Source organism: Coloeus monedula (genome assembly GCF_965178545.1).
Source record: "Coloeus monedula genome assembly, chromosome: 6".
Taxonomy (NCBI): domain Eukaryota; kingdom Metazoa; phylum Chordata; class Aves; order Passeriformes; family Corvidae; genus Coloeus; species Coloeus monedula.
The window spans coordinates 54040085-54059176 of record NC_138786.1 but is presented as its reverse complement, the minus strand read 5'-3'; the positions used below and the strand labels follow the sequence as shown (position 1 = coordinate 54059176).

Below are 19092 nucleotides of genomic sequence, written 5' to 3'. Positions count from 1 at the left end.
GCTGTTACAGAACTACCTGTTCAAAAAACCCAGAACCTCTGCTCTAGCCGTGTTCTGCCCCATTTCTGCTTTAGGCATTTTTTTGTTACAGAGGTTCTATATGACCCACAGACACCAGCTCAGTTAAGACTTACAGATAATCATCTTGAAAATAAACACTGCTGGCTGTTTCAGAGTTCTGAAGAGATTCCTACTGCTTGTTAATGAAGACTACATTGTTTCAATCAAACAGCTTACCTGGAAGTCAAATGTTTCATCACAGTTGAAAACCAACACAAAGCGGCCAAGCTGATGCCCAAGAGCTTTAACAGATTCTGTTTTACCAGTACCAGCAGGACCTATTTTTGAAATGGGATGGACACACTTTAGTGTTTATCATCTGAGCAGCACTGCCAACTCATGCAATCTGCCAGCATGCGGATTCTGAAGGTGCCTGTTCAAGAGGGTTCAACTGAAATCTAAAACTGTTCCGACTTCCCCCGAAACACCATTTTGTTCTTTGGTATCTTAGTTATAAGTGTTCTGCATGTTTACATTAACACTGTATTGTGGGAGTGCACATCCTTTCCCCAGTCCACCCCTTAAACCCCATCCCAGGCCACACTACAGTCTCAGGAATGCTTGTTAGGCCTTGGCCTATATTAACAGCACCAGTTAGCTCCCCTTGAGCTTATCAGAAACCCTGTCTGCTCCCACAACATCTGTTGTCTAATGAGCTCCTGTTTTTCAATTCATAGCCTTGAGACTTACATTTTTTCTGTCTGAACAACAGACCAAGTAGAGTAATATTTTTGTTGTTGGACTTTTCAAGGAACATTCCAGTAACCAACTCGGATTGTGGTCAGGACGGAAATTTAGTGATGACTAAAGCCAATAATTTTGCAACTCTATAAACAGTGGTCCTAAGACCCTTTGAGATCTCCTGGACTGCAGCAGGCTGTGACCAGGATTGTGGGATGCCTCTTGGAGCTTGTGATCTCTCCAGTTTGCAATGGAGGATTGCCACTGAAAGCTGACAACTGAACCTGGGCTGAAAGCCCCCACTCCTTGAGACCCAACCCTTCATTTGTGGAGAGATGCAAAGCCATCCACTGAATTCAAGGGGAATTTTTCATAGGTATACCTTTGCACATACTTCATGTCTGTGTGCCTCATAAGTGTTGCCAATTTAGGTCTATAATTAAGCAAAACTTTTTGTCAAGTTACTGCTCTGCTTACAGAAAATCCTACTGAATAATTTTGTTTTAAATTAATCAATTGTTCAAGTACTGCTATTATTGTACTGATTAAGTAATGAAATACTGCTAAATCCTTCAGACCTAAACTTGATCCAGTCTGTAGCTAAGTTTGGCAAGGGAGTCCACTCTGACCCTTTTGACCCAATGGTAGTCTTTCTTACCCCTCTGCATCCCTTACTGTTATCCCTGCTTATCCTTGTGTCCCTAGTCTCCACATAAACCATCCTAGATTGCTTTTAATCAGATTTTTCCTTGTGTGCTTGATCAGTACAGTAATAGAATGAATCTTGCCATAGAATTTGTTGTGCTTTTACAAATTCATATTAAACCTGCCTTTGCTGATACCTCACTGGTGATTCTTTAAGTGACCTAAACCACTCATTCTCATATGTATTAGAGAAGGTAAGAATTTTATACACTTGTCTCACGAACTTACCAAATGGTGATCCTCCAAGTCTTGCCTCCAGGGCTTGTGTCATTGTCAGGTAGCAGCGGTCAGTGAGAGGAGTCTGTACCAGCTTATCCTGAACCCCGAGGTACTCAAAACCATAGTTGAATTTGGCATTTGCCATCTGAATGGAGAGCTGTTGCAACACATCTGTCTGCTTTGGGTCAAAGTAGAACCGCATTTGGCTCAGCCACTCGAAAGACTTGGAGTTGTCGATCTTGCTTTTGATCAGTGATCTTGTAACATCTCTCTGGTGCACCAACTCAGTGATCTGGAGAATGAAGGTAACTCCTTAAGACCACAGCAATACAAGCCAATAAAGACAGGCTAATAAAGACAGGACTCCTACAGCTTCTCAGATTGGCACAGTGAATTGCCATCACTTAGAAATCATGACCTAAAACAAGCCTCTGCTTTAAAATCTGTTGCTACAAAGCCAAAACTAACCATGTTGCCTACTGTTAATGACTTTCCTAGTTTACAGCAAAGCACTCTGGTCCAGTTAGCCTGTTAATCTGTTACACTACTGAACTCAGTATTTTACTTGCCAGAAATCAGCTATTTCCCTCTAGAAACAACCCAGGATGATTTGAACTCTCCCCCCACCCCCAATCCCTATCTAAAAACAAAAGCATATCATAGTTACAATAATAGCCAGCTTAACGATGTATTTCAGATTTGAATGAAAAAATCAGTAACTTCTATACCTGGAAGATCCAGTTTGAAGGTCAATTCACTGAGCTAGTCTGTAATACGCTATCAGGCATTAAGCTGACTAGAGTGAAAAACTACCACCCCTACATTAAGGATCAGGCCTTAATGTAATTGCTTAAATCGCACAAAACCTTTTCCTAGAGGAATAGTAATTAGACTGATCAACTTGTTCATTAAAATTAAAAAATGCTCACCTGTAAACCCCAGAGATGAAAGGTTTTTACTTACCAAGTGCTCCAGTTTCCTTCTGCGAAGGGGTGGCTGCTCCATCAGCACAGAGTCTGCCAGGACGTTGAGTGTGACCTCAACATTGGCTAGGACAGACTGGAGAGGACTGTTGTCTCCACCTCCACCATTGAGGGCTGACTCCACATTCTCAGACCATGCAATCTGGGCTGACAGTACAACAAGCTGAGCCTGTGTAAAAAAAACCTCATCAGACAGTTTTCCTTGCTGAAGTAACATACTGAAGCATATTGAAGTGTTCCACATTAATACCTGGTATTTGTCAATCCAAGAGATGTAGACTGCTGGATCAATTGAAGTTGCTTTTCCAAAGATTTCTACTTCAGTAACAGACTCTGCAAGCAATTTAGCAAGGGTCACTCTCATTTCTTTTTCAACAAGAGTGAGCCACTCATTGATCTTGGGATGTTCTGTGATGGAGACAGGTGTTTTGAACAGCACCTGCAAGAATTAAAAGTTTAAGTCAGTCCACATTCCCTTATTTTCAGAATTTTATTTAGAAAGAAATACTGCGGCTATACCTCCTCTCCTTCACGTGAGGATATCCCAAGAACCACAGAATTGTCTTCATTGAGAATAATGCTAGAAACTCCAGCAAACATTTTCTTGAAGTGTTTCTGCAACTTAGCAACATTTTTGCTGTTTCCAATGATTTCAAGCAAGTCTTCATCACCAACAAAGTAGAACCTATTAATCACATAAAATTAGATCTGTATCAGAACTCCAACTATAATTTATGATTTATGATTCATCCATGGCCACTACTAACAGAAGTAATTGACAACCATTTTCCCAACATTGCAAGACTGCATGAACCATAAATTTGCCAGCAGTTATACCTCAGTGCTACCATTAAGTTCAAATGGTCTGTACCATATGGAAGCGTATACACGCTCCATACTGCGGATCATTTTCTTTACTTATCCATCTCTGAAATACCCAAAGTAGAGTTTGGGATTGAACTGTCCTACCAGCCAGGGAGAACTCCCACTCAGTACCCTCCTCACCCTTATTATCTTATGCTAAGTGACAAACTAGTTGAGGACTACAGGTAAGTCAAAATCAATGACCTAAATACTGGACTGTGACAATTTAGACACTGTCCTTCAATCAAATGGCAGAAGAACCTCTTAAGTTTGCAGAAATCAACTGCAATAGCTCCTTAGACAATATCCACATCCTGCAACCTGCCACAGATGGGCAAATAAGGGAAGTTTTAGTCCCACTTCCTGAGAAGTAGCTCTAATTAAATCTGTAAATGGTTGTAACATCTCATGCATATGCAACACAGAAGAACTGGCAGAGGCTTTACAGAGCAGTATACCAATTCCTGCACAGAAACATCAGATTACTTCAAGCGTCAACTTCTTACCGAGGGAAAGAGGATCTCTCCCTTTCCAAGTATTCTCCCAGTGCTTTCTGTATCTTCCCAAGTAAGTCTGCCAGTCTCTCTAATGATCTCTGCACACCTTGAATGTTAAGAACATCCATCACAAGTGGAGATTTGGACACCTTTTTCATAAGTGCCAAAAATTCAGTGCTGATGCTGCAAGTAAAATAACACAATACATTAGTGCAAATTCAGTAACCACAGGCCTGCAGAACACCAAAGTTATTTATCTCTAAATGACCACTCCACCTCTAACGGCTGCAGAGGCTCTAGGGAACACAAGCCTAAATTCCCCAAATACCTCTTTATCTACCTCAAGCCCACAACTTGCAACTTCTTTGCAGTGTTCAATCTACCAATTCCAGAGCAGAAGGTCTACTTTTCTTTACTTCCTGAAGAGATGCATAAATCTGATTCTTTGATCTGACTGGAAGTGTGTCGAATGAGTTAAGTGTGATCAGACCAACTTAAAAGAGAGGAAGTAAATAATGCTTAAAGGGTGAGATTAAAGGCTGCAGCAACAGAAATCAGCCTGATTGTTGCAGCCACAATGCCAAAAAAACAGTTGAAGTAGCTGACATGAACTAGCAAGGAAAACCACCTGAGTCCCTACCATCTTCTAAAAATTACACATCAGCCCGTTTACTATAAACCTTTTTCTCTCATAGTTGCACCTCCTTGCTTGATGAACTTTTATCTACAGCAGCTGCAATCCAGCTGGACCAGATAAGAATGCAGTCAGTATTTCAACTCGGAGAGTGCTACAGTGAGTCATGAAGTTTCAGGCCTACCCATATGGTGCTCCAAGGGAGGCAAGAAAAGAACAAAACAATTAAAAAAGTTACCTCTGGAACCGCTGGGTCTCCACAGGCAGCAAGTGCTTGATGTCTGCACTGCCAGTAAAGATACCCTCCAGGTAAACCCATCGCCTCTGCACATCTATCCAGACATCAAAGAGTGCCATGATACGGTTCAGCTTATCTTCCCAGCTAAGGGCATCTTCCTCAAACACCTGAAGTTTAAACATTGCATTAAAATTCATTTTAATATTATCAAGTGTTTGACTACTAATAATTATCAGAGGAAACATTTTTTTGATAGTTACAAAGTATGCATATACAATTAACAGTTGGTCAACTTTAAACAGTGAATATAGTCCCTGCTGACAAAAATCTAAACTAAATAAAAGGGAAAGGCAGAAATAAACAAAAATTCTTTAGCTTTGTTCTCCATTTTACCTTGTAGTATGGTGACAGCTTCATAGCAGACACGCTGTTAATGTGCTCCTTGACTTTGTTGAAAAGGTCATCCCATCCACGAATCAAACGACACTTGTTCTGGTAATTGACCAAGTCCAGCTCGTAAGTGTTCCACACTTCTCTTATCTGAAGAAAAAGATGTTTAAAGTATGACACCTATCATTTCTGCTCCAACAGAGTTACAAAGTTGAAATAGAGTAATCAGATTTTATTTTTTTTTACCCAAAGATTCTGGGTTTACGCTCAAACTTTTGTTAATATTTATTGAGACTATGATGCAGTTCAAGGTGGGGTCCTTGCAGTCATTACCAAGAATTGCTTTTCCCAAATAATGTGAGTTTCATCAGAGGAAGTTTCCATAGCTTTAAACTGTTGCCCGAAACACAGCATTTCATGGAGTCTTGGCACTTACTTCAGCTTAGAGTGACAAGTTTACTACACAAGTAGCCAACTAACAGCAACCCTCTGATTTGCTATTACATGCATACATACAAGAGCTGATACTAGCCTGTTTCAAGAACTCTTCCAAAGCCATCTCTCCCTGAGCCACAAGCAGAACATCTTTGACGATTGCTTCATTTCTCTGTAAGTCGACATCCCAGATCTGGCCCAGGGTCAGTTCTGAGACAACCCAGTTAACATGAAGCCTCTTCATCAGTTGTTTCCAGTGTCGGTCTTTAAGTGCCTCGGATTTCAGTTCGATAACTAACATGTTTATCTACAGAAGACAAAGAAGCAATTACATCTTTGAACTTGAATATAAAAGACATCCATTTCAGAAATGAGTGTACCTTACCTTCATATAGCCCTTCAGAAGTCTCTGAACATACTCATAGGAGGCATACTGTCGCAAGCGGGCAGGGAAGTTTTTCAATTGGTTCAGCAGACCATCCAAGTTTTGTCGAAGCTGTTATCAGTAACATAAAAGCAATGAAATCTTTCTCTACAAGTCCATGCACATAACCATACAAGTTACCTATATATTTGTTACAGAAAACTCTCTCTAAAGAGACACTAGCATCAGGACAGCTCTTTTAAGTGTTATCCGTATTTGCCTAAGATGTGGTTACTCTACAGCCGAGAATGTAATTTTATTGGTCTGACTGAGATTTATGATGTAGTCTTGTCACAGGCAGTCAGTTTATAGCTTAGTGTTCTTTCTACTCTTTACTGCCTGAGCACTGAACTAAAATTGATGGTGTTTACCCAACTGTATAATGAAGTTTCCCTAATGAGGTCCAACAGCCTATTTAAAAACAGCAGTTTCTTCTCTGTAGATGCAGTCCAATCTCAAAACGATGGAAACTGCATAAATCCCCTGTAAGATTACTTAAATTATGACAATCCTGTGAATAATATTTAGCTTAGCCTCAGAAGAAACATGCTTGCAAGTATTGCTACCAGAAAGCCGGGGGTGGACAACCCGGTGTGCTGCGACCTTCTTAGCGTCCGGCAAAGCATCTTCCAGGGGCGGTGGCAGGCCTCCCTGGGCAGCAGGGGATTTCAGCAAGTGTAGCAATTTCTCAGCTACAAGTGATTACAGCTCTTGTGATTCAGCTCTTTGTGAAATCACCCAAGGTGAACTCGAGGGGGACGGAGAGACAGGAGCCCCATTTGGCAATTCCACAGAGGTAGTTTTAATTGTCCAGCAGCCCCTGTGAAGGGGAGGCCAGGGACAAAGACTCCCTACTGAGGGGCAGAAATAGGGCCTTTTATGGGAAAGGCAGGGGGTGGGGTAGAAACCAACTAGCCAACTGGGTACAGGCTGTTACCATATAGAAACAAGGCATGCTGGGGGTGGTTCACTTTGTCACCACGACCCAGAGGATCGTTGCTTATCTCTGGGGATAAGTCTTTTTGCCCTGAGGCCTCTCTCCTCCAAGGGAGTGCAGAGGGCTCTTGTGCCAAGGGCTCCCAGCCCTCCACACACGAGAAGCTGAAAAAGGTACCTAAACAGTACCTAAACACTGAAAATGATCCAGACTGACAATTGAGCATGTCGATCTCAAGAGGCCTAATTTCTAATTTGCATATATTTGTAGCAGGAAACCACAGGCCATGTGTTGTTCAAGTACACAAAAGTGAAGTACCTTGCGAGGCTGTACTGAGACCCAGGGTTGTTCTTTCATTTGATCGATCTGTTCCCAGACCTTAGAGAGTTCAGACCAGACACCTTTGAGATCCTGCAGCTCTTCAAGGGCTACCTGTAGTAAAGAACGTATCAAACATCAGCAGTTATTCCTAATTTCTTCAAAGTCGTTAGCATGGGTGAATTAAACAAAATATTTCTAATCCATCAAAAACCTTCAGACAGCTTGCCAATTCAACAGAACTGCAACAGCAAGTGACCAAGATGAGATTTTTCCATCTCAGGTCACATAATAGTTTCAAAAGAATAAGACAGTTAAGGAAGAGATCACAGACAATCCCTGAAGGCTAGAACTGAGTCAGTGTGGAGATTACGCCCTGATGTTAGTACAGCACACACTACAAGCCACTCTCCTAGGGGAGAAAACTATGGAACTGAAACATTTTTATCCCAAACTGCTGAGAAAGTGTGTGAGCAAGTTGTACCTGGACACGCTCTTCACTGCCACTGAGCAGTCCAGTATCTGTTAGTTCCAGAGCTTCCTTGGCCTTCGCACACTTCTCACGGTCATCCTTCAGCCTGCCGAATTTTCCTTCGTAAATGGTAAGAGCTTGAAGAGCCTCCTCTGGACGCAGGTTTCCCTAAAGTTTACATGGGATACATGAATCCAATAATCCTACAGTTACGCTGAAGGCAAGTTAAAAGTGAAGACTAAAATAAATGTTAGTTCGTCTCATTATTTTTCCATTTTGCTGACAGTAAGACTACATACTAATCCACAGTAAATCTCATCACATTTTTACATGCAGTTTTTGGCTTTACTAAAAAGCATTTCAGGGGAAAAAAAAAAAACCAGGCAAAAAGCAGCTTGCTCCTGAATCCTCCTTCACGCATACCTCTGACATATACTTGTTTCAGACAAAGCTCTATTAGTCACTGAAGTCATTCACTTTTCTGCACCTAACAGAGGCCCATGTATTAAGGGTAAATTTCCCATTGCAACTATTGCCAAAAATCAACACACTGACAGGTTATTACATAACCCTTAAAAAGACTTCTACTATCACCTAAAATGAAAAACTGCAAAAAAAGCATAAAAACAAACTCCCTACTTCTTACTGAATGCAGAAAATCTACCACACTTACTGAATATTAGTCATCACTACTTACTGTTACAGGCTTTGTTTTCTCCCAGTCTGTAAGCAAGTCAGTTGTTCGGCTCTCCACTGCACGATCCTCTTGAACTATTTTCATCTGCAGATTTGCTACTTGTTGTTGAATGGCAGAATCCTTCCTACGCATGATGTCATTAAAGGCACCCCATTCTCCTTCGATGTTGTCAATGTACAGCCAAGAGGAAGGAAACTGGAACCGTTGTTTCTCAAGCAAGCGCTGACCATTGCGATAAAGCTACAAGACACGGTGGTTTTAAGTTAAAAAGACAAAACTTAAGCTGCAAGACTAAATAAGCATACTTCAATAAATGCTCACTATAAAGCTCACAGGATTTTTCAGAATATGAAGTTCAAGCCTGTTTTTAAGAGAACTTGAATATCATGAAGCTGCATCTTAAGAGCTAAGCCTGACATTTCCACAAGTCAGAACCACTAGCAAAAGACAACAAACATACCTCAACTTGCTTTTCAAACTGTTTGATTTTGCGTTTCAAGGACTGCACGTATGTGATGAATGTCACAGCATCTGATGTGCTAGCAGTGTCCACGGAATGCTGCTCCAGCTCTTGACGGGACTGTTAAGGGCACAAATCAGTGTTTTAGCATTCTACAACAGTTGATCTGAAAGTGAAAAACTAGAATTATGACTTTTCTTACCTTAGAAATTTGTGAATGAAACTCTGTCATATTCTGACCAAGCATCTGGCCAAATTTGCTAAGCACTTCCTTGTGCCAGGAGTCATACTTCAAGTTCACCTTTGATTGTACCTACAAGTGAATAATGTTACATAACAGTTATTTGTCATCCTTGTTATCTTCTGTTATACACCTATTCTGAAATTCAATGCATTTATCACAAAAAAAAATTACAGTTTCTTACCTTGCCATAGTCTATGACAACAGGTCCAAACTCCTTTCTGGTTTCTGCATTGTCAAATGTTCCTCTTGCCTTTCTTATCTGAACTAAAAGGGCCTGCCACTTATTCAGGTCTTCTCCAAGACGGTTGTATATATTTTCAGCCTGCATATCCCACAGACACTGGTACTGCAGCCAAACCTAATGGAGGTATTTCACAATGTTCAGAACTTCCCCAGGATATTCCAAAAGATGTGTTTCCCTCTAACCCCCAGGAAAACTGAAAGTCCACATTAATTTTAGCTGTATCATTATATCCTCTCAGCCTCCTACCTTGACATACTGCTCCACTTCAGTCACAATTCCCATGACAGCTGAGTATGACTCCTCCAGAGCTGCAGGGCCATCAGGCATCCTTGTCAATGCATTACGATAGAATTTCTCTTCCTCAGACAGCTCATAGTGCACTCCAACCTAAGAACCACAGTTATACTTGTGACATACATGAATTTCCCGAGCACTCAGGTTTGGTTTTAGAGCAGCACACTAATATATTGAGGACAACTAATGACAAGGTGAAAGCAATTGCTCAGACTTAGATACCGCTTTGTTACACTTACCTGGTATCTCTGACTTTGAATTCTTGGCAGCGACAGGATTACCATCTTCCAAGAAAACATTTCTTGGTAAAGTTTGTATCTACAGTCTTCAATTGGTGGATTCAAGTATATCACCTGGTTGGTTATTCTTAGTTCATGTACAATGTTCTGCAGAAACAGTAAAAACACCCAGTTTTACTGGCAGATACTGCTACACATAGACAAGAATTTTGGACTTCAAGAAGCACTTTTCAAAAATAAACTTGCACTTAAATGGGAAGGGGAAAATATTTCTCCAAAAACAGATGCAAAAGAAATATTTATCTCCCATATAAGGCTCAGAAATAATTTATGCATTAATTGACAATAAGAAAAAAATCTAATTCAAGAAAAAAAAACCCCACAGGAAAACTTACTTTGATCTTGGGTTCACCACCAGGCTTATGGCTCACTTGAGGAGCGTCTGTATCCATGTCAACTTCTGCTTTGTCATCTGCCTGTCCCAGAAGAACCTGGGTCCAGGCCCTCAGTCCAGCTTGCAAACGAACACCCAGGATTCTTTCAATCTAAAGAAAATAAGGCACATTGGAGGAAAAACCTGCAGATTCACTGCATGAAGATCCTTGCTATCAATATATTCTAACACCAGGCACACTCTAGCACCTCGAAGAACCAAGTGCTCCTATACTAAGCCATTCCAGCACCAGAAGGGGCTTACCAGAAGAGAGCTGGAGAAGGACTGTTTACTAGGGCTTGTAGCAATAAGACAGGGGATAATGGCTTTAAATTGAAAGAGAGGAGGTTTAGATTAGGTATTAGGAAAAAATTCTTCACTGTGATGGTGGTGTCGCACTGGAACAGGTTGCCCAGAGAAGTTGTGGATGCCCCATCCCTGGAAGTGTTCAAGGCCAAGCTGGATGGGGCTTTGAGCTACTGAATCAGTGTCATCACTGCCCATGGCATGGGGGCTGCAACTAGATGATCTTTAAGGTCCCTAGCAAGCCAAACTATTCTCTGATTAAAGAAGTTTAGGCGTTTTGGTAGATTTTCACTGAATATAATTCAAAGCTTCTCCTGGTCCTTATGGACTTCAATGTACTGAAACCATTTTAACTGTATTGAAGTTGGCCTAGTGACCAATAACCTGAAACTTAACAGGCAGAACCAAACAATATGATGGCTACCAGAATAGCAAATTTCCACCACCCTTTATCTACCTTGCTCCCCAGCATCTTTTAGGCAGTCAAGCTGTATCAAACCTTTTTCTTCAAAAGACAAAACTCCCCTTGAATTAACTGATCCCAAAAGTTAACAGCAAAAAAACCCCAACACAGGTCTTGCATCTTCTGCATACCAAAAATACACTGAAATTTTCAGGGAATGAGAATTTTCCCCTGGGTGACTAAAAAGAGAATAATCGAAGTATATTTTGCACCTGAATAAAATGTTACCTCTACACATATACTACTCCTGGATCTGCAACCTACCTCCATATCCAGCTTATTGACCCAGATTGGCAAATTTGAGTATGAATGAAGATTTAAATCATCCACAGCTTTCTGAACTCTGTTCAAGATTTCAGAGAAAGTCTTGTGATCATACATGCATGTTTCCAATGATCTGACTTCCAGGTCTATCTTCTCTTCAATAATGAGCAGATCATCCACCTGAGATAGTTTAGGAAAAATGGGATGTTTGACAGGTTAGATCAAGGAAACAATAATTACTCAGTAACAGTTAATCACATGTCTTTATTTGGATGCAGCAGTCAATCAATTTTAGCAATATCAAATGAAAATACCACTGCTAATAGCAATTTTAGCACTACTAAAAGATCCATCCAGCTGATCAATTTGTGCTGACTCAATCAACTACTTAACCCAAGAGCTGCAGAACTGGTTCTCAGCTATACAATGACACTTTTGGATAACCACACATTACTGAACTATAAATGCAAAAATTCTGCAGAATTTGAAAGATAACACAAACCTTTTCCTGGAAACTGAAGACAGTCTCGGCCAAGCGCTGTACATATGGATCAAGTTTGTATGATTCCCACACAAGTGCAATTCCTTCTGCAATCAAAGCCTGCACCTCTTTCTTCAAGCCAGCGACCAGCAGTGAGATAGTATTACGCTCTTCTACTTTCTCACATGTTCGCTCGTATGTGCGGACACTTTCAATTAGAGAAATAGCAAATGGATAGAGCTGATTTGCTTGGTGAGCTTTGTTGACAATTGCTAGTGGGACACGGAAACCAAGCCACTTCAGGTTTCGGACTTCTTTTGAAAGTGTAATTATTTCTGGGAGAAAGTTGACTTTCAGTTTCAGGACATTTCCAGTTCGACCTCGAACACGAGTGCTTTCGATGGTGAAAATGCGACCAGACACACCAAGGTTGCGTTGCTGAACTTTTCTTGCCCAGTCATCAAAGATCTCCTGAGTGTTGAGCTTCATGCGGAAGCTATCTCCATCCTGCTTTAGCTTCTGACCTTCTACATGGTTCTCCCAGCCTTTGCCAAGGACATCCTCCACACGCTTCATGTAAGCAGTGAGCTGCCTGTCAATCTGTTTTGCCCAAATTATAGACCCAGACACAGGAGGCAAGTCACGAACATGACTCATTTTACACGCTTGACTCTGTGGGTACTGTACTTTAAACTTGTCATGAAGAGACTCAATGTCATCTTTCACACGCTGGATCAATTGTGTTTGGTATTCACGAATGGCACCACGAATGTGAGGTCTGACAAACAAGGCGTTAAACCGGGAGAAGATTCTGAACATTTCATTGGCATTCTTTGCTGTACCGAGCTGGTCTCTCAAACGGGCTGTTATTCTTGTTTCAACTCTATCAATTCTTTCATCATAGCGCTTCATTGCTGCCTCCCAGGCTTCTGTACCTTCTTTGGAAACATCTAATCCATCTACTTCCTTAACATTCTCATAAGCAAGATTGACTTCTTCAATTGCATTAGCATCTGCAGCATCAAAAAGGACTTCTGCTACTTTCATATCTTGTGGTTCAGGTACCTCTCCTTGATTTTGCTGGGCAACAGCAGTTACCTACATTAGAATCACAGTTTAGTGAGTTGGATACTTCAGAATTTCCCTGGAAGTAGCAAAATGCAGTTGGTTCTAAAAACATTGCAAAAACCCCCTAACAATCAGTGATACGTTCTTAATAAACTTTCGGTCATGCTTCAGATTTAACTTCCAGTACGAATAGGGCAGCACAGTTACTTTACAAACTTCCGTTACTGTGCAGCATAAGCTCATTTTCCACCATGGTTTAGCCAAGTTCAAGGATTTAAACACTTATTAATCTCCTCTGTATTATGTCTAGACTTGCTGTGTTTATTAACATGAGCATGTATTATGCAATGGAAGTCGGAATTAAAGCTAAGCCTATTAGCAAGGGTTCAAAACTAAACTGGTTTTGGAAGCATACATGGAAACTGAACGTTACTATTGTGTTGGTAACTTCAAGTAATAGTAACACTCTTGAAGAGGCCACACAGATTTTCTGTTTGGCAACAACCAAGATTACCTGAGGTCGCAAGACTCTCACAATGACTGCCCTCAGCTGTTCATGCTGACGCCTGAATTTCCTCATTTGATCAAGACGACTCTGGAGTTTCCTGTGAGCAGGATTGATGCGCCACACCATCTTCAGGTTTTCTTCCCTTTTTCTTTTCACAATATCTCTCAGCAGAACTTGTAGCTTCTCATATTCATCATCCCAGGTTTGGAATACCTCAAAGCATGCAACCATTACCTGAAAAAAGTTTTAGAACAGGAACTTTAGCTCCCAAATTAAATGCTTCCTGCAAGTCACTGTCCAATGCAAAACCACAGCAACCAGTTTCACAAAACCATGAACACACCTTTTCAAATTCTTCGTAGGCAACATGCATCAGTTTTCTCGTTCCCAACACTTTAAGCAGCTGAGAACTCAGATCTCTTGAAATAGCCTCCACTAAACGCAATGCCCTTTGGATTGGGTATTTTGTGTTCCTGATTTTTCTCAAATGGGTAAATATTGCAACAAGGGCCTGCCTGATTTTGTCCAGCTCTGTAGCAGACAGCAAGTCATTCAATGGAAAGTCTTTCATCAGTGGATTATAGTCATTCACGGTTTCCAGTGCCTGTTTCAGACCTAAACGGAAAAGATTTTGAATATAGCTTTTCATTTCATTGACCAAAATCTCTATCTGTAACTACTCCAAGATTCTTCTTAACAGCATTGTTCTTTGTACTGTAATGTTAAAAATTTTTAAAAGCTTAACTGTAGGACGTTTGTGAAAAATGTCATTGAGTAAGTATTTCACCTGTGTCTGTATCAAAGCTGACAGTTGCATGAAAACGTTTGCCATGTTTTAGAATGTCCAGAGTCAGCAGAACTTCTGGGCTTTCACGTTTTTCCTGAATGCGGTACAGAGCCCGTTCCAAATTTAACCAGAAACTTATCTCCTGCAATGCAGTGCCTGATGCAGGATCTCGATCTAATTTGGTCACCTTTGAAGTAATGGAGAGAAAGAGAAGGGAGGGAGAAAACAGTTTAATTTATATGCTTCAATTGTAAAAACTTGCTGTTACTAAATATAATTGAAACACATAACAACCGCTAGGTTTTAATAATCCAACCTCAGAGTTTTGGCACTTATTCTTTGAAAAGTGTAGGAACCGCATGCAACATATGATGAGCGTAATTCCAGAGATCCTAAAGGTCGGTTTTAGAACACCCACATAACAATCTTCAGCACAGCCTAAAAATGTCACCTGCCTGCTTTCCTGAGCAGTGTCTGTATTCTGGTTAAGAGCAGATGAGCCAGGCAAGACAACAAATGTTTTATGCTCTCAGGTAAGGAAAGACAACTGTTCCAGAGCAATATGTGTTTACTGTGGACACAGAGGCAACGAACCCAGAGTACTATCTGAGATGCTAATTTTAAGTAACACCAGCAGAACAGCAGTTCTTTTGAAAAGAAACAGGCAGAAGTATGAGATTACAAGATGGGGCTGCAGCAACAACTGTGAAGTGGTTGTGCATGCACCAGGGGCAAGTAATGAAACAAGCCAGTAAGACGTGTTCCTCTCAATCTGATGTAAAGATCTGAAGAATAGTTACAAAATTCACGGTTACTGCCAGTTACTTGAGTGTATTCCAATATGTATAAAACAGTCATAGTCTTGGCTATTTGTAGAACAATTTAGACTAGATTCCAAGTTTAGACTAAGCTTAGCCTAATTTAGACCAGTGTCTTCTGGTGACTGAGAAACCTGGCCTCAGATCTTCAGAGTATCCTGCATGAAACAGCATTTTACCAGTAAACTATGAAGGTACACGGTACTACATAGAAGTTCTTACTACTTAGTTGTTTTTCTTTTCCTGTTCTTTATTTGGTTACCTTTTGTATTTCTCTAATCCAGCGGTTGACTCCAGACTGTAACTGATTGAGGAACAATGGATCCTCAGCCTTCTCACCAAAATCTGTAACCTTTGGTTTTTCTCCACGTTCATAACACTGCTTGGCAACGTTAGTAATGGTCGCATGAATTGGCAGACTGATCTCTGGAATTTCAATATTTTGCTGCAAATGCAAGAGGCCCATTTCAAGCTCTGCAATCTTTTTCTCAACTGAAGGAGCCATCTTATCTCCATCCCTGAAAAAGCACAGACATTTCCATATAAGAAGCCAAACCAAAAACCATACATAATGCATTCAGACCTGAAGTGCTTCTCCAGAGGCAGCAACAGCATCATATGTGTTTGTGTGCTTAAACAATTCACGTGATTCACCTTGAAGAGTCACTGTTGTTTGGGGTTTTTTTAAATCATTAAACACTTTACTTCATGAGCACAGAAATGCAGTATTTATACTGAATTACCTGTCTGCTTTGCCAGATTCTCGGATATAGGACTTGAAAAAGGGAGCAACAGCATTGCTAATGAAAGAGTGCAATGTTTCATATGGAGAATCTTCACTGAGAGTGAGCACTCTGAGCTGGGAAGACACTGGTTTGTCGGCATCGATCACTGCTGTACGTTTAATGAACGCGAGGCTATGGAACAGAGAAGAGAGTTACTAACTAATCATCTGAAATTTAAATGACACAATAGCTTTAATCTAACTGCAAGTTCAGGAGTCAAATGGTAACCTGTATCATCATACTTCACAATCTTTCTCCTAAGAGACTTGAACAAAAGTCTTCCAAATCAATACATCTTTACTGTTCAGTAATAAGCAAGCTGAGCTATCAATAAGGACTCTGAAGTAAGGGCACACTAAAGAAACACACATTTTACAAAGCTCCAGAGTCAAATATGCCTCAGGATAAGTCACAAATATATAAGAGTCAGACATAACCAAAGATTATGGAACTCAAGTTGCATACATGACAGTTGCATGTATGTCAAAATTAGTAAAATTTTGTTTCTTTAACCCCAGAGATAGAAATCCTAGGTCCACTCCTTTCAGCCTCATGACACACCCTTTTTTAACGAGAGCCTCTACCTTGAAAAGCTATTGCCCCACTTGAATAAAAACACTGCCTGAAAGGACTAGGTAAGCCAGAGGTAAATTTGTAGGTAAAATAGGTACATCTGCTTGTGGTTTTACATTGAGTAGAAATGTCAAGATCTATTTCACTAATTCACCTGTTTGACTTTATTCCATAATGAATGTCAGTGCTGATACTGTAGGAAATGAACTCTTTTTCTTCTTCTCCTTCATCTCCCACATCCTCTGCAAAAAAATATAGTATGCAAGAAATACTTAATTTCTAACACATTTGCCACTCCTTCTCAACCATCTTCTGTTATTACCAGACTATTTTCTAACCTTTAAGTTCCACACCAACTTAACTAAATTAGGTCAAATGTAGCTTTGCAATATCTCTCAGATGCAGAATGGGTTCACTGTCTTTTAACAAAACTCCACTAAGATTTAGGTTGCTATAAAAAGTAATAAAATATTTCAGTAAGTGAATTTTAACTCATTCTGAGAGAGAAATCTGCAATACAGACCGTGCATTTATTTGCTGAGCCATGTTGCCAGGACAACTATGCTTCAGTGAGGACATTAAACAGCTGCTTTTTCCTTTCAAAGGTGGCTTTGTATTTTCAGACTTCTACTTTGAAAATGATTTGGAAATTAAGTCTCTGAACAAAAAAAAAAATCTGACAGAACAAAAAGCCAAGCCATGGAAAGTACTCAGGCATTAGCACAGTCAGTGCATCACAGATGATGTAATTGCTGGGGATGCAGGCAGTCGTGCTGCAATGCAGTGATTTCAGTGCAGAAGGTTACTCCCTGTAGGGGGACACACTCTCACTGGACACATTACAGCAGACTCTGTCCTGCTCTGATTTCGTTTAGCCCTTAGGAGATACAGCCTCAGGGTGTCACATCTGTGGCCCCAAGCACCAGAACCCTGGTCAAAGAGCAACATGGCACTCGAGACCACAGGAACCCATACGAGAGCTGTTGGCAGGCTGGGGAGCTGGTGATACCAGAGAGCAGCTTTCATTATGCAGAAATAAGGCTTCTGTTTTATTGTACTTGTAATCAGTAATCTACTTCATGCCATGTAGTCCATGGACAAGCTTCAATAATAACATTGTTTTTAATAGTGTCAGAGCTCTCCATATGCTCCTGGAGGTTTCAGATCTGTTAAATCTGAACACCTGGATGGCAATCATAAAATCCACTCTGCCCAAGTAACTGCTATTAAACCAGAAGACATGGACAGAAATGGTCTCTGCGCATCATAAATTAGTATTTGGCTTTTGAAACACATAATAAGTCTCTCCATTTCTTTTTATGCATAAATATATAATATCTATGCCATAAGCCTAGAGATAACAGATCACCACGATCTTTTATTACTTCCACCCTGAACTAGGCATGATCCAGGCATAGCAAAATGCAGAAATCATCTGCATTAATATTAAATGGTTTTCTTTAGATCTTATTACACACCACATCAGGAATTCATAGACAGCTGTTCTTTTGTTCTCTTCTAGAAAATTAACCCTACTGAAAAAGAAGTCTCAAACTTTGGAAGCATCAGGAGAAGGAAAATCAGCGGAAATAGGCAAAAAAATAAACAGAGATGGGGTACTTTTAAGCAACATCTGAAGTTTACAATGAACGGACAGTGAATGGAAGAACCTTCCTGGTGTTTCTCTATGTGTGCAGCAACTGCACGGCATATATCAGGACGTTACACTGTTTCTGCTGACATTTTAAATAATGCAATATGAAGTATGACTTTATTAGGATTTGATATATACAGGAACAGAACCACCAGCACACCAGGAGCAGAGATCCAGAAGCTTAATAGCAGAATTTTGCAAGCTCATGCTGGCAGGCAGGTAGCCATTTACAGATCGCAGGGGTCTGTTTAACAGTAAAAGCCTGCACTATTGATGAAACCTAGCTGTATTTTGTCACTGTTCATTAGGCTGCATTCTGTGACAGTAAGAGCCTATTTAGCAACAGATTTGTTGACAAGTCATTTTCAAAATAAATAGTAACAGCAGCATGAAAGTAACAAAGACGCTCAAGCCAGAGTCTCAGCTTAGCTGCAGTATTACATGCAGCATTTGACGCCGTTCCGAGCGCAAGCAGCACGGCCACCAGGCTTTGATAACTAAACAAAGGCACGGCAAGGTCCACGTCTTCGTTTGTCAGTTACAGGAACTCCTTAATTAACCATGAAAAGATACTTTTTACAGGTCGATTCAGGCCAGGGGTGTTTCTTCCCCCTTTATCCGGGGTTTTGGCGCTTTTGTTCTGTTTCAGAGCGGCTATCTGCCTCGTCCAGAAGGTCACTTCCCCAGCAGCCTGGCTGCCGCAGGAGCGGTGCCACGGCCGACTGACGAAGCACTTTCGGTGCCTTTCCAAGCAGGACCGGCCACAGCCGCAGCACGCCCGGATATGCGCCCACAGCCAGCCCGCAGCCCCGCCGCGCATCCGCCCGGGCCCTGGAACAAAGGCGGCGGGGGAGGCCGGGCAGCGGCAGCCAGAGGGACCCGGCCGCCGCCCGGGCTGTGCCGCAGCCCCCCCAGCC

The 19092-nt window shown here is 41.0% G+C and overlaps 1 protein-coding gene across 1 annotated transcript in view; it reads right to left on the bottom strand.

The window, feature by feature from the left end:
* DYNC1H1 (dynein cytoplasmic 1 heavy chain 1) overlaps nt 1–19092 on the bottom strand; it is a 45865-nt gene that overhangs the window by 26224 nt on the left and 549 nt on the right. The window contains exons 2-28 of the mRNA XM_082283565.1: nt 16676–16763; nt 15907–16080; nt 15426–15681; nt 14346–14532; nt 13902–14173; nt 13565–13792; nt 12004–13080; nt 11502–11681; nt 10431–10580; nt 10036–10182; nt 9749–9889; nt 9440–9616; nt 9217–9327; nt 9015–9134; nt 8555–8794; nt 7870–8025; nt 7386–7499; nt 6092–6202; nt 5804–6013; nt 5275–5421; nt 4882–5048; nt 4019–4192; nt 3168–3333; nt 2899–3087; nt 2629–2817; nt 1675–1957; nt 238–338 (exon numbers count right to left, since the gene is read on the bottom strand). Coding sequence (XP_082139691.1) covers nt 238–338; nt 1675–1957; nt 2629–2817; nt 2899–3087; nt 3168–3333; nt 4019–4192; nt 4882–5048; nt 5275–5421; nt 5804–6013; nt 6092–6202; nt 7386–7499; nt 7870–8025; nt 8555–8794; nt 9015–9134; nt 9217–9327; nt 9440–9616; nt 9749–9889; nt 10036–10182; nt 10431–10580; nt 11502–11681; nt 12004–13080; nt 13565–13792; nt 13902–14173; nt 14346–14532; nt 15426–15681; nt 15907–16080; nt 16676–16763 — 5555 coding nt within the window. The remainder of the gene's footprint in view (nt 1–237; nt 339–1674; nt 1958–2628; nt 2818–2898; nt 3088–3167; nt 3334–4018; nt 4193–4881; nt 5049–5274; nt 5422–5803; nt 6014–6091; nt 6203–7385; nt 7500–7869; nt 8026–8554; nt 8795–9014; nt 9135–9216; nt 9328–9439; nt 9617–9748; nt 9890–10035; nt 10183–10430; nt 10581–11501; nt 11682–12003; nt 13081–13564; nt 13793–13901; nt 14174–14345; nt 14533–15425; nt 15682–15906; nt 16081–16675; nt 16764–19092) is intronic.